The 13,952-nt window shown below is 48.4% G+C and overlaps 1 protein-coding gene across 4 annotated transcripts in view; it reads left to right on the top strand.

The window, feature by feature from the left end:
- The window catches only part of LARP4B (La ribonucleoprotein 4B), a 289,455-nt gene that overhangs the window by 163,752 nt on the left and 111,751 nt on the right, over positions 1 to 13,952 (top strand). For all 4 annotated transcript variants that reach the window (XM_063921936.1, XM_063921933.1, XM_063921932.1 and 1 more), the window contains one exon: positions 11,197 to 11,300. In XM_063921936.1, the coding sequence (XP_063778006.1) occupies positions 11,197 to 11,300 (104 nt within the window). The remainder of the gene's footprint in view (positions 1 to 11,196; positions 11,301 to 13,952) is intronic.

The raw sequence follows: 13,952 nt of genomic DNA, 5'->3' as shown, positions 1-13,952 counted from the left end.
AGTCACTCCCCAACAGAGAAAGGCACCGACCTTTCAACCGCAGCCTTTTCGCTCCTACAAAAATAAGAGAGCAAAGGGCTTGTCGTACCTGCCACGAGGCAGAGGAAGAGGGAAGAGACACCAACAGGCAGCTCCTTCCCAGGAACAGAAGCCCTCCCCGGCTCCTGCAAAAACCTCAGCATGACGCTGGGGCCTCTCAAGCGGACTCGGGGACAGTGGGGGGCCGTCTCAAAAATTACAGCGCGCAGTGGGCTCACTCGCAGGTAGACCCCTGGATCCTGCAGATAATATCTCAGGGGTACAGGTTGGAATTAGAGACGGATCCTCCTCATCGTTTCCTGAAGTCTGCCTTACCAACCGTCTCTTCCGAAAGGGAGAGGGTGTTGGAAGCCATTCACAAGCTGTACGCTCAGCAGGTGATAGTCAAAGTACCCCTATTACAACAAGGAAAGGGGTATTATTCCACTCTATTTGTGGTACCGAAGCCGGATGGCTCGGTAAGGCCTATTCTAAATCTGAAGTCCTTGAACCTCTACATAAAAAAGTTCAAGTTCAAGATGGAGTCACTCAGAGCAGTGATAGCGAACCTGGAAGAAGGGGACTTTATGGTATCCTTGGACATCAAGGATGCGTATCTACACGTTCCGATTTACCCCGCACACCAGGGGTACCTCAGGTTCATTGTTCAAAAACTGTCACTATCAGTTTCAGACGCTGCCGTTCGGATTGTCCACGGCGCCTCGGGTCTTTACCAAGGTAATGGCCGAGATGATGATTCTTCTTCGAAGAAAAGGCGTATTAGTTATCCCATACTTGGACGATCTCCTAATAAGGGCAAGGTCCAGAGAACAGCTGGAGACAGCTTTAGCACTATCTCAAGAGGTGCTAAGACAACACGGGTGGATTCTGAATATTCCAAAATCCCATTTAATCCCGACAACTCGTCTGCTGTTCCTAGGAATGATTCTGGACACGGTTCAGAAAAAGGTTTTCCTTCCAGAGGAAAAAGCCAAGGAGTTATCCGATCTGGTCAGGAACCTCCTAAAACCAGGAAAAGTGTCAGTACATCAATGCACAAGAGTCCTGGGAAAAATGGTGGCTTCTTACGAAGCAATTCCATTCGGCAGATTCCAGGCAAGAATATTCCAAGGGGATCTGTTGGACAAATGGTCAGGGTCGCATCTGCAGATGCACCTGCGAATAACCCTGTCACCAAAGACAAGGGTGTCACTTCTGTGGTGGTTGCAGAAGGCTCACCTATTAGAAGGCCGCAGATTCGGCATTCAGGATTGGATCCTGGTGACCACGGACGCCAGCCTGAGAGGCTGGGGAGCAGTCACACAAGGAAGAAACTTCCAGGGAGTATGGACGAGTCTGGAAAAGTCTCTTCACATAAACATTCTGGAACTAAGAGCAATCTACAATGCTCTAAGCCAGGCGGAACTTCTCCTGCAAGGAAAGCCGGTGTTGATTCAGTCGGACAACATCACGGCGGTCGCCCATGTAAACAGGCAGGGCGGCACAAGAAGCAGGAGTGCAATGGCAGAAGCTGCCAAGATTCTTCGCTGGGCGGAGAATCACGTGATAGCACTGTCAGCAGTGTTCATCCCGGGCGTGGACAACTGGGAAGCAGACTTCCTCAGCAGACACGATCTTCATCCGGGAGAGTGGGGTCTACATCCAGAAGTCTTCAACATGTTAATAGACCGTTGGGAAAGACCAATTGTAGACATGATGGCGTCTCGCCTCAACAAGAAACTGGACAAATATTGCGCCAGGTCAAGAGATCCACAGGCAATAGCTGTGGACGCACTGGTAACTCCTTGGGTGTACCAGTCAGTGTATGTGTTTCCTCCTCTGCCGCTCATACCAAAGGTATTGAAGATCATACGGCAAAGAAGAGTAAGAACAATACTAGTGGTTCCGGATTGGCCGAGAAGGACTTGGTATCCGGAACTTCAAGAGATGCTCACGGACGAACCGTGGCCTCTACCTCTGAGAAGGGACCTGCTACAGCAGGGTCCCTGTCTTTTTCAAGACTTACCGCGGCTGCGTTTGACGGCATGGCGGTTGAACGCCAGATCCTAAAAGGGAAAGGCATTCCAGAAGAAGTCATTCCTACCTTGATTAAGGCACGGAAGGAAGTCACCGTGAAACATTATCACCGCATTTGGCGAAAATATGTAGCGTGGTGCGAGGATCGGAGGGTTCCGACGGAGGAATTCCAACTGGGTCGTTTCCTACATTTCCTGCAATCAGGATTATCTATGGGTCTCAAATTGGGATCCATTAAGGTTCAAATTTCGGCCCTGTCAATATTCTTCCAAAAAGAATTGGCCTCTGTCCCTGAGGTCCAGACTTTTGTCAAGGGAGTACTGCATATACAGCCTCCTGTGGTGCCTCCGGTGGCACCGTGGGATCTAAATGTAGTTTTAGATTTCCTCAAATCCCATTGGTTTGAACCATTGAAAAAGGTGGATTTGAAATATCTCACATTGAAAGTGACTATGTTACTAGCCCTGGCCTCTGCCAGGAGAGTATCTGAATTGGCGGCTTTATCTTATAAAAGTCCTTATCTAATCTTCCATTCGGATAGGGCAGAACTGCGGACTCGTCCGCATTTTCTCCCTAAAGTGGTATCAGCATTTCATCTGAACCAACCTATTGTGGTGCCTGCGGCCACTAGCGACTTGGAGGACTCCAAGTTGTTGGACGTTGTCAGAGCCTTAAAAATATACATTGCAAGGACGGCTGGAGTCAGAAAATCTGACTCGCTGTTTATATTGTATGCACCCAACAAGTTGGGCGCACCTGCTTCTAAGCAGTCGATTGCTCGTTGGATTTGTAACACAATTCAACTTGCACATTCTGTGGCAGGCCTGCCACAGCCTAAAACTGTAAAAGCCCACTCCACAAGGAAGGTGGGCTCATCTTGGGCGGCTGCCCGAGGGGTCTCGGCATTACAACTCTGCCGAGCAGCTACGTGGTCGGGGGAGAACACGTTTGTAAAATTTTACAAATTTGATACCCTGGCAAAGGAGGACCTGGAGTTCTCTCATTCGGTGCTGCAGAGTCATCCGCACTCTCCCGCCCGTTTGGGAGCTTTGGTATAATCCCCATGGTCCTTTCAGGAACCCCAGCATCCACTTAGGACGATAGAGAAAATAAGAATTTACTTACCGATAATTCTATTTCTCGGAGTCCGTAGTGGATGCTGGGCGCCCATCCCAAGTGCGGATTATCTGCAATACTTGTACATAGTTATTGTTAACTAATTCGGGTTATTGTTAAGGAGCCATCTTTAAGAGGCCCTTTCTGTTGTCATACTGTTAACTGGGTTTAGATCACAAGTTGTACGGTGTGATTGGTGTGGCTGGTATGAGTCTTACCCGGGATTCAAAATGCCTCCCTTATTGTGTATGCTCGTCCGGGCACAGTACCTAACTGGAGTCTGGAGGAGGGTCATAGGGGGAGGAGCCAGTGCACACCACCTGACCTAGTAAAGCTTTACTTTTTTGTGCCCTGTCTCCTGCGGAGCCGCTATTCCCCATGGTCCTTTCAGGAACCCCAGCATCCACTACGGACTCCGAGAAATAGAATTATCGGTAAGTAAATTCTTATTTTCTCTAACGTCCTAGTGGATGCTGGGGACTCCGTAAGGACCATGGGGAATAGACGGGCTCCGCAGGAGACAGGGCACTTTAAGAAAGAATTTGGATTCTGGTGTGTTCTGGCTCCTCCCTCTATGTCCCTCCTCCAGACCTCAGTTAGAATCTGTGCCCGGACGAGCTGGGTGCTACTTAGTAAGCTCTCCTGAGCTTGCTAAAAAGAAAGTATTTTGGTAGGTTTTTTATTTTCAGAGATCTGCTGGCAACAGGCTCTCTGCTATGTGGGACTGAGGGGAGAGAAGCAGCCCTACTCACTGAAGATAGGTCCTGCTTCTTAGGCTACTGGACACCATTAGCTCCAGAGGGATCGTACACAGGATCGCACCCTTGGTCGTCCGATCCCGGAGCTGCGCCGCCGTCCCACTTGCAGAGCCAGAAGACAGAAGCCGGTGACAGAAGCAAGAAGACTTCGAAATCGGCGGCAGAAGACTCCAGTCTTCATATGAGGTAGCGCACAGCACTGCAGCTGTGCGCCATTGCTCCCACACTAAACCCACATACTCCGGTCACTGTAGGGTGCAGGGCGCAGGGGGGGGCGCCCTGGGCAGCAATTAGAGACCTCTTTGGCAAAAGTTTGCATAATATACAGTTGGGCACTGTATATATGTATGAGCCCCCGCCAAAATTGTACATGAAAGCGGGACAGAAGCCCGCCGTCGAGGGGGCGGGGCTTCTTCCTCAGCACTCACCAGCGCCATGTTTTTTCTCCACAGCACCGCTGAGAGGAAGCTCCCCAGTCTCTCCCCTGCAGTTACACGGTAGAAGACGGTAAAAAGAGAGGGGGGGCACATAATTTTGGCGCAAAAATCAATATAAACAGCAGCTACTGGGTTAGCATTAAGTTACTGTGTTATTCCTGGGTTAATAGCGCTGGGGTGTGTGCTGGCATACTCTCTCTCTGTCTCTCCAAAGGGCCTTATGGGGGAATTGTCTTCAGATGAGCATTCCCTGAGTGTGTGGTGTGTCGGTACGTGTGTGTCGACATGTCTGAGGTAAAAGGCTCCCCTAAGGAGGAGATGGAGCAAATATGTGTGTGAGAGGGTGTCTCCGTCGACAACGCAGACACCTGTTTGGATATGTGTAATTAAGTGCTAAGGTGAATTTATTGCACAAAAGATTAGAGAACAGACAGGAAATCTACCCATGTCTGTCCCTATGTTGCAGAGACCTTTAGAGTCTCTCAATGCTCACTATCCAAAATAATAGACACTGATATCGACACGGAGTTTGACTCCAGTGTCGACTACGATAATGCAAAGTTACAGCCAAAATGGCAGAAAAGTATTCAATATATGATTATTGTAATAAAAGATGATTTGCATATCACTGATGACTCATCTGTCCCTGACACAATTTCCCTCCTCTCATGAGGAAAAAGAGCGGGCATCTCCAGACAAGAGACTGCAGTTTCCCACAAAGAATTCTCAGGCAGTATCCTTTCCCCACTAGGGCCAGGATATGATGGGAATCTTCCCCTAGGGTGTCACGTTTGCCCAAAAGGTAGCCCTGACGTAACAGCTATTCTCAGGGATCCTGCAGATAGTGTGCACATTCTGGTACACTACTCAGACCGGCGATTGTGTCGGCATGGGTTTATAGCGCTGTGGCAGCGTGGACAGGTACCTTATCAGCAGAGATTGAGACCCTAGTATGTATATAGATATACATATGTATATATAGAGATATAGATATATATTAAAGATGCTGTCTTAAGAGATATGTTTATATAAAACATGCCCAAAGAGACATGAGTATACTGGGTCCTAGAGTCAAAGCTATGTCGATTTCTGCTTGACGTGTCCTGTGGAATATGCAATGGACAGATGATGCCGACTTAAGAGGCATATGGAAGGCTGAGGATTGTGTGGAGAAGGGTTCTCGGACCTGGTCTCCACAGCTATAGCTGGTAATTCTGATATTTTGCCTTATATTCCTGCACAGCCTAGGAAAGCACGACATTATCAAATGCAGCCTTTCGAATAAAGAAACAAGAAAGTCCGAGGTGCGTCCTTTCTTGCCAGAGGCGGGGGCAGAGGAATGAAGCTGCACAACACAGCTAGTTCCCAGGAACAGAAGTCCTCCCCGGCCTCTACAAAAATCCACCGCATGTCGCTGGGGCTCCACAGGCGGAGCTAGGCCCGGTGGGGGCACGCCTTCGTAAGTTCAGCCACAAGTGGGTTCACTCCCTGTTAGATCCCTGGGCAATAGATCTTGTGTCTCAGGGATACGAGCTGGACTTTGAGAAGATGCCCTCTCACCGACGGCCCTGCCGGCCTCCCCCCACGAGAGGGAAACAGTGTTAACTGCAATTCACAAATTGTATCTTCAACAGGTGGTGGTCAAGGTTCCCCTCCTTCAACAAGGAGGGGGTTATTATTCGACCATGTTGTAGTCCCGAAACCAGACGGTTCGGTCAGACCCATATTGAATTTAAAATCCCTGAACATATACCTGAAAAGGTTCAAGTTCAAGATGGAATCGCTAAGAGCGGTCATTGCAAGCCTGAAAGGGGGAGATTTTATGGTGACTCGGGACATAAAGGATGCATACCTTCATGTCCCCATTTATCCACCTCATCAGGCGTACCTCAGAATTGCGGTACGAGATTATCATTACCAATTTCAGACGTTGCCGTTTGGTCTCTCCACGGCCTTGAGAATATTCGCCACGGTAATGGCGGGAATGATGGTGCTCCTGCGGAAGCAAGGTGTCACTATTATCACGTACTTGGACGATCTCCTCATAAAAGCGAGATCAAGAGAGCAGTTGCTGAACAGCGTATCACTTTCTCTGGAAGTGTAACGGCAACACGGCTGGATTCTATATATTCCAAAGACGCAGTTGGTTCCTACAGCTCATCTGCCTCTCCTAGGCATGATCCTAGACACAGACCAGAAAAGGGTTTATCTCCCGATAGAGCTCAGGAGCTCGTGACACTGGTCAGGAATCTATTTAAAACCAAAACAGGTGTCAGTGCATCACTGCACTCGAGTCCTGGGAAGGAGGGTGGCATCATACGAGGCCATTCCCTTCGGCAGGTTCCATGCGAGGACCTTCCAATGGGACTTACTGGACAAGTGGTCCGGACCACATCTTCAGATTAATCACCCTATCCCCCAGAGCCAGGGTGTCTCTCCTGTGGTGGCTGCAGAGTGCTCACCTTCTCGAAGGTCGCAGATTCGGCATTCAGGACTGGGTCCTGGTGACCACGGATGCAAGCCTCCGAGGGTGGGGGGCAGTCACACAGGGAAGAAATTTCCAAGGGCTGTGGTCAAGGCAGGAGACTTGCCTTCACATCAATATCCTGGAACTAAGGGCCATATACAACGCCCTAAGTCAAGCGGAGACCCTGCTTCGCGACCAACCGGTTCTGATTCAGTCAGACAATATCACCGCAGTGGCTCAAGTAAACCGCCAAGGCGGCACAAGGAGAAGGGTGGCGATGGTAAAAGCCACCAGAATTCTTCGCTGGGCGGAGAATCACGTAAGCGCACTGTCAGCAGTTTTAATTCCGGGAGTGGACAACTGGGAAGCAGACTTCCTCAGTAGGCACGACCTCCACCCGGGAGAGTGGGGACTTCATCAAGAAGTCTTCATGCAGATTGCAAGTCGGTGGGAACTGCCACAGGTGGACATGATGGCATCCCGCCTCAACAAAAAGCTGCAGAGATATTGCGCCAGGTCAAGAGACCCTCAAGCGATAGCTGTGGACGCACTGGTGACACCGTGGGTGTTCCCGTCGGTCTATGTATTTCCTCCTCTTCCTCTCATACCCAAGGTGCTTAGAATTATAAGGAAAAGAGGAGTGAGAACAATTCTCTCTGTTCCGGATTGGCCAAGAAGGACTTGGTATCCAGATCTGCAAGAAATGCTCACAGAGGACCCGTGGCCTCTGCCTCCTAGACTTACCGCGGCTGCGTTTGACGGCATGGCGGTTGACCGCCGTTTCCTAGCAGAAAAAGGCATTTCTGATGAGGTCATTCCTACGCTGATAGAGGCTAGGAAGGATGTGACGGCTCAACATTATCACCGTATATGGCGAAAATATGTTGCTTGGTGTGAGGCCAGGAATGCCCCTACGGAGGAATTCAACTAGGCCGTTTTCCTTCACTTCCTACAGTCGGGAGTGACTTTGGGCCTGAAATTGGGTTCCATTAAGGTCCAGATTTCGGCCCTATCCATTTTCTTTCAAAAAGAACTGGCTTCTCTTCCTGAAGTTCAGACGTTGTAAAGGGAGTGCTGCATGTTCAGCCCCCTTTTGTGCCTCCAGTGGCACCTTGGGATCTTAACGTGGTGTTGAGTTTCCTGAAGTCACACTGGTTTGAGCCACTTAAAATCGTGGAGTTAAAATTTCTCACGTGGAAGGTGGTCATGCTATTAGCCTTGGCTTCAGCTAGGTGTGTGTCAGAATTAGCGGCTTTGTCACATAAAAGCCCCTATCTGGTTTTTCCATATGGACAGGGCAGAATTTCGGACCCGTCCACAATTTCTGCCAAAAGTAGTGTCATCTTTTCATATGAACCAACCTATTGTGGTGCCTGTGGCTACTCGTGACTTGGAGGATTCCGAGTTACTAGATGTGGTCAGGGCTTTGAAGGTTTATGTAGCCAGAACGGCTAGAGTCAGGAAAACTGAGTCGCTGTTTATCCTGTATGCACCCAACAAGCTGGGTGCTCCCGCTTCAAAGCAAACTATTGCTCGCTGGATCTGTAACACGATTCAGCAGGCTCATTCTGCGGCTGGATTGCCGCTTCCAAAATCAGTAAAAGCCCACTCCACAAGGAAGGTGGGCTCTTCTTGGGGGGCTGCCCGAGGGGTCTCGGCATTACAGCTTTGCCGAGCAGCTACTTGGTCAGGTTCGAACACTTTTGCAAAGTTTTACAAGTTTGATATCCTGGCTGAGGAGGACCTTGTGTTTGCTCATTCGGTGCTGCAGAGTCATCCGCACTCTCCCGCCCGTTTGGGAGCTTTGGTATAATCCCCATGGTCCTTACGGAGTCCCCAGCATCCACTAGGACGTTAGAGAAAATAAGATTGTACTTACCGGTAAATCTATTTCTCGTAGTCCGTAGTGGATGCTGGGCGCCCGTCCCAAGTGCGGACTTCTTCTGCAATGCTTGTATATAGTTATTGCTTAAATAAGGGTTATGTTTGGTTGCATCAGGGTTGATCTGATGCTCCGTTGTTGTTCATACTGTTAACTGGGTAAATTTATCACGAGTGATACGGTATGATTGGTGTGACTGGTATGAGTCTTGCCCTGGATTTCAAAATCCTTTCCTTGTACTGTCAGCTCTTCAGGGCACAGTTTCTCTAACTGAGGTCTGGAGGAGGGATATAGAGGGAGGAGCCAGAGCACACCAGTATTCCTAATTCTTTCTTAAAGTGCCCTGTCTCCTGCGGAGCCCGTCTATTCCCCATGGTCCTTACGGAGTCCCCAGCATCCACTACGGACTACGAGAAATAGATTTACCGGTAAATAAAATCTTATTTTTAGATCCCCAATGCCAGATCCCACCCGGGAATTAGAAACGGGTCCTTCCTGAGTGGGATCCGGCATTTGAGCCTCTGCGCTGGCAAAATATGCCGGGTCGGTTGCTATAGTGGAGGGGTCGGAGGCGGTGCTGGGAGATGAGCTCATCTCCGCGCCGCCTCTCCCTATGTAGTAAACGGGTCCCGGGTCGCGTCAACTTGGGAATCCGTTCACGCTGCCACTGACCCGGTATTCAACCCGGGAATAATCCTTCTTATTACCCGGGTTGAATTACTGTGTCAGGTGACTTGGGAATTCTCATGGGGCCCTTTCACATCTCACACTGACCCGTGACGACCCAACAATATGCCGTGTCGATACCGGGTTATTTTTGCGATGTGAAAAGTGTATAAGTGACATATAGACGTGTGATTGGAGATGACCCAACTTTCAACATTAGACCGGACGACCTGGATGTTTATCATATAGGGGTGTATTCAATTCTTGTCTGAAAGACTGCAGTTTCCGGCTTTTTTTAAGTCAGAATGGGTTCCGACCTATTCAATGCCCCATCAGATTTTCCGAGAAGTCGGGAATTCCGACTTGTCGTAAAACACTTGGATCGGTGGAATAGGCGCGGATCCACATCTTTTGTCGGAAGCAGTGGCCAAATCAGACAGGTTTTGTCCCCGTTTCCGACCATGTCAATCTGACTTTATTAAAAGTTGGATTGGCGTTGTCGTGAACGGCCAAATCTGTCGGATTTGGCCACTCATTGAATACTCAGATGTCTGATTCTTTCGACATCAATTGGATATACCACATAGTAAACAAATAAGGAGGCAGAATAAATGAGAGTAATAAAATACACATCCACCATTGCTTCTAAAAAGCAAATATAACAATGAGCAATACATATAGTTCCCTCCCCCACCCTGTATACAGAACACCAGCCTAGGCAAACTTAAATTCCGAAACTACCCATCCCCCCAAAAAAAACTAAAAAAAAAACTGTGATAATCTGAGGTACAGATGTTTGTCTGGAGGATGTATCTCGCAGGGTTTCACACTGCACATGCTTTGGGGCGCAAATACAGTCCATGCAGAGCTGAACATCTCGGGTGCATCTCATCATTTGTGACTGAATAGAGGGAACAGGCCTATAACGGGGTGTTATTATGTAGTCCCTGATCACTGAAGTTGTGTCAACAGGCTTGCTGACTCTGCTGTGTGTGTGTGTGTGTGTGTGTGTGTGTGTGTGTGTGTGTAAATGCATCTGTGTTCAGACGGATCTATTTCACCTAAAGGGGGGTTACACACTGAGCGATGTTCACTTGATTTCTTGCTTAGCAATTAAGAACACGTCGCTTCATGTGTAGGGGTGCCGGCGACAGCGATGCGAAGGCCCCGCGCGTCGCTATCGCCGGTTCTAGATTGGGCATGCATGCATGCCCAATCTAGTGAGATCGCTCATTTCACCGCTGGGTGAAATGAGCGGTCCCCACGTCCCACCCCCCTCGCTCAGCACACATCGCGCTGTGCTGAGCATGGGGAGAGGTGTGCTGAGTGGTCTGTGATAGATCGCTCAGCACACATCTCCGGGAAAAATCTCCCGTGTGTACCCCCCTTTACAAAGGACTGGTGCAAGTGTGCTCTGATGGCTATCTCATTCCAATCTTGTTATGGAGATGTAAAGAAAGTACACACGGAGCAAGAAATTGCTCCGTGTGTACAGGTGCCCACCGACCCAATTATCACATCATATTGTCGTATCGGAGCATTTATTGATTCATTAAGTGGGGCGGTGCAGTCGCGTGTGATCTGACCATGCCATTTAAGTGGTTTTAAAAGAATGCTTTCTGCTAGATGAGTGTGTTCTCTTGCATCCAGTATACAGTAGTTTGTTAATAATGTGTAATATAGCACATAATGATGTTGAAATAAGTTTGCTGACCCACTTTTTTTTTTTTTTTGTCTCTCCCCCCAAGTTTAAAAAAAAATAAAAATCTTAATTTAGCCCTACACAATGAAACTTTTAATTACCTTGCATTCCAGGTTTGCCTTTGGTCCAGGTGGACGAGAAAGGTGAAAAAGTCAGACCAAATCAGAATCGGTGCATTGTAATTTTACGGGAAGTTCCTGAATCTACTCCAATAGAAGTAAGACTAGCATCATTCAGTAGTGCATCATTGTAAATTGTGCAGGTATAATTTTAAGTGGATTTTTCACCCCACTTGAAATATAATTTGCTGTTTTTGTTTAATCCTGAACTTTTGTTTATTCTGTATCGACTTTACCTTTTTAATCTGTATGATGTCTTTTATGAAAAGCGTTTCCTTTCAGGTTTAACAGTACGCATAAGCCTTTAAAAGGTTCCTGGAGAGTCAACATGAGTGGCATATCATACATTGCATTTACGTGATTGCATAGCAACCGTATCAACTAAATCCTGCTGATAGACATTTTTGGATAAATTTTGTCTCTGCATGATAACAGTTCTCAGGCGTATTAAGCTTTATCTATCTACAGTCTATTTCTAGAAATGTATTAAATATGTATGTATTCTGAACACGCGTTAATAGTATTTTTCGGGGGGATTTTTTCTTTGTAAAAATTGAGGAATTGTGCTAATAAAGTGAACTGAGATATCAGAGTGAGAACACTGCAAGGCTCACGCAGAGAGCCAGTGGACTAGCGCACAGTGATTTCAAATCCATAGAACAAACAGAGAAACTTATAATTCATGTTTTTCTTAGCACTGATCACAGTACGATTTTCTCTGACGTCCTAGTGGATGCTGGGAACTCCGTAAGGACCATGGGGAATAGCGGCTCCGCAGGAGACTGGGCACAAATAGAAAGCTTTAGTACTACCTGGTGTGCACTGGCTCCTCCCCCTATGACCCTCCTCCAAGCCTCAGTTAGATTTTTGTGCCCGAACGAGAAGGGTGCACACTAGGGGCTCTCCTGAGCTTCTTAGTGAAAGTTTTAGTTTAGGTTTTTTATTTTCAGTGAGACCTGCTGGCAACAGGCTCACTGCATCGAGGGGCTAAGGGGAGAAGAAGCGAACTCACCTGCGTGCAGAGTGGATTGGGCTTCTTGGCTACTGGACACCATTAGCTCCAGAGGGACCGATCACAGGCCCAGCCTTGGAGCTCGGTCCCAGAGCCGCGCCGCCGGCCCCCTTACAGAGCCAGAAGCAAGAAGAGTCCGGCAAATCGGCGGCAGAAGACATCCTGTCTTCCACAAGGTAGCGCACAGCACTGCAGCTGTGCGCCATTGCTTCTCAGCACACTTCACACTCCGGTCACTGAGGGTGCAGGGCGCTGGGGGGGGGCGCCCTGAGCAGCAATAGGAACACCTTGGCTGGCTAAAAATACATCACATATAGCTCCTGGGCTATATGGATGAATTTTAACCCCTGCCAGATTTTCACAAAAAGCGGGAGAAAGGCCGCCGAGAAGGGGGCGGAGCCTATCTCCTCAGCACACAGGCGCCATTTTCCCTCACAGCTCCGCTAGAAGGACGTCTCCCTGACTCTCCCCTGCAGTCCTGCACTACAGAAACAGGGTAAAAAAGAGAGGGGGGCACTAATTGGCGGGATATTAACAATACAGCAGCTATAAGGGAGAAACACTTATATAAGGTTGTCCCTATATCTATATATAGCGCTCTGGTGTGTGCTGGCATACTCTCCCTCTGTCTCCCCAAAGGGCTAGTGGGGTCCTGTCCTCTATCAGAGCATTCCCTGTGCGTGTGCTGTGTGTCGGTACGTTTGTGTCGACATGTATGAGGAGGAAAATGATGTGGAGGCGGGGCAATTGCCTATAATAGAGATGTCACCCCCTAAGGAGTCGACACCTGAGTGGATGGCTTTATGGAAGGATTTACGTGACAGTGTCAGCTCCTTACAAAAGACGGTTGATGACATGAGACAGCCGACTAATCAGCTAGTCCCTGTCCAGGCGTCTCAGAAACCATCAGGGGCTCTAAAAAGGCCGTTACCTCAGGTGGTGGATACTGACGTCGACACGGATACTGACTCCAGTGTCGACGGTGAGGAGACAAACGTGACTTCCAGTAGGGCCACACGTTACATGATCACGGCAATGAGAGAGGTGTTAAACATTTCTGATACTGCAAGTACCACTAAAAAGGGTATTTATGTGGGGTGTGAAAAAACTACCTGTAGTTTTTCCTGAATCAGACGAATTAAATGAGGTGTGTGATGAAGCGTGGGTTTCCCCCGATAAAAAACTGATCATTTCTAAAAAGTTATTGGCATTATACCCTTTCCCGCCAGAGGTTAGGGCGCGTTGGGAAACACCCCCTAGAGTGGATAAAGCGCTCACACGCTTATCAAAACAAGTGGCGTTACCGTCTCCTGATACGGCCGCCCTCAAGGAACCAGGTGACAGAAAACTGGAAAATATCCTAAAAAGTATATACACACATACTGGTGTTATACTGCGACCAGCAATCGCCTCAGCCTGGATGTGCAGCGCTGGGGTAGCTTGGTCGGATTCCCTGACTGAAAATATTGATACCCTGGATAGGGACAGTATATTGTTGACTATAGAGCATTTAAAAGATGCATTTCTATATATGCGAGATGCACAGAGGGATATTTCCACTCTGGCTTCATGAGTGAGTGCGCTGTCCATTTCTGCCAGAAGAGGATTATGGACACGACAGTGGTCAGGTGATGCGGACTCTAAACGGCATATGGAAATATTGCCTTATAAAGGGGAGGAGTTATTTGGGGTCGGTCTATCGGACCTGGTGGCCACGGCAACTGCTGGGAAATCCACA

This window comes from Pseudophryne corroboree, chromosome 5, assembly GCF_028390025.1.
Source record: "Pseudophryne corroboree isolate aPseCor3 chromosome 5, aPseCor3.hap2, whole genome shotgun sequence".
Lineage (NCBI taxonomy): Eukaryota > Metazoa > Chordata > Amphibia > Anura > Myobatrachidae > Pseudophryne > Pseudophryne corroboree.
This window is presented reverse-complemented; position numbering and strand designations above follow the sequence as displayed.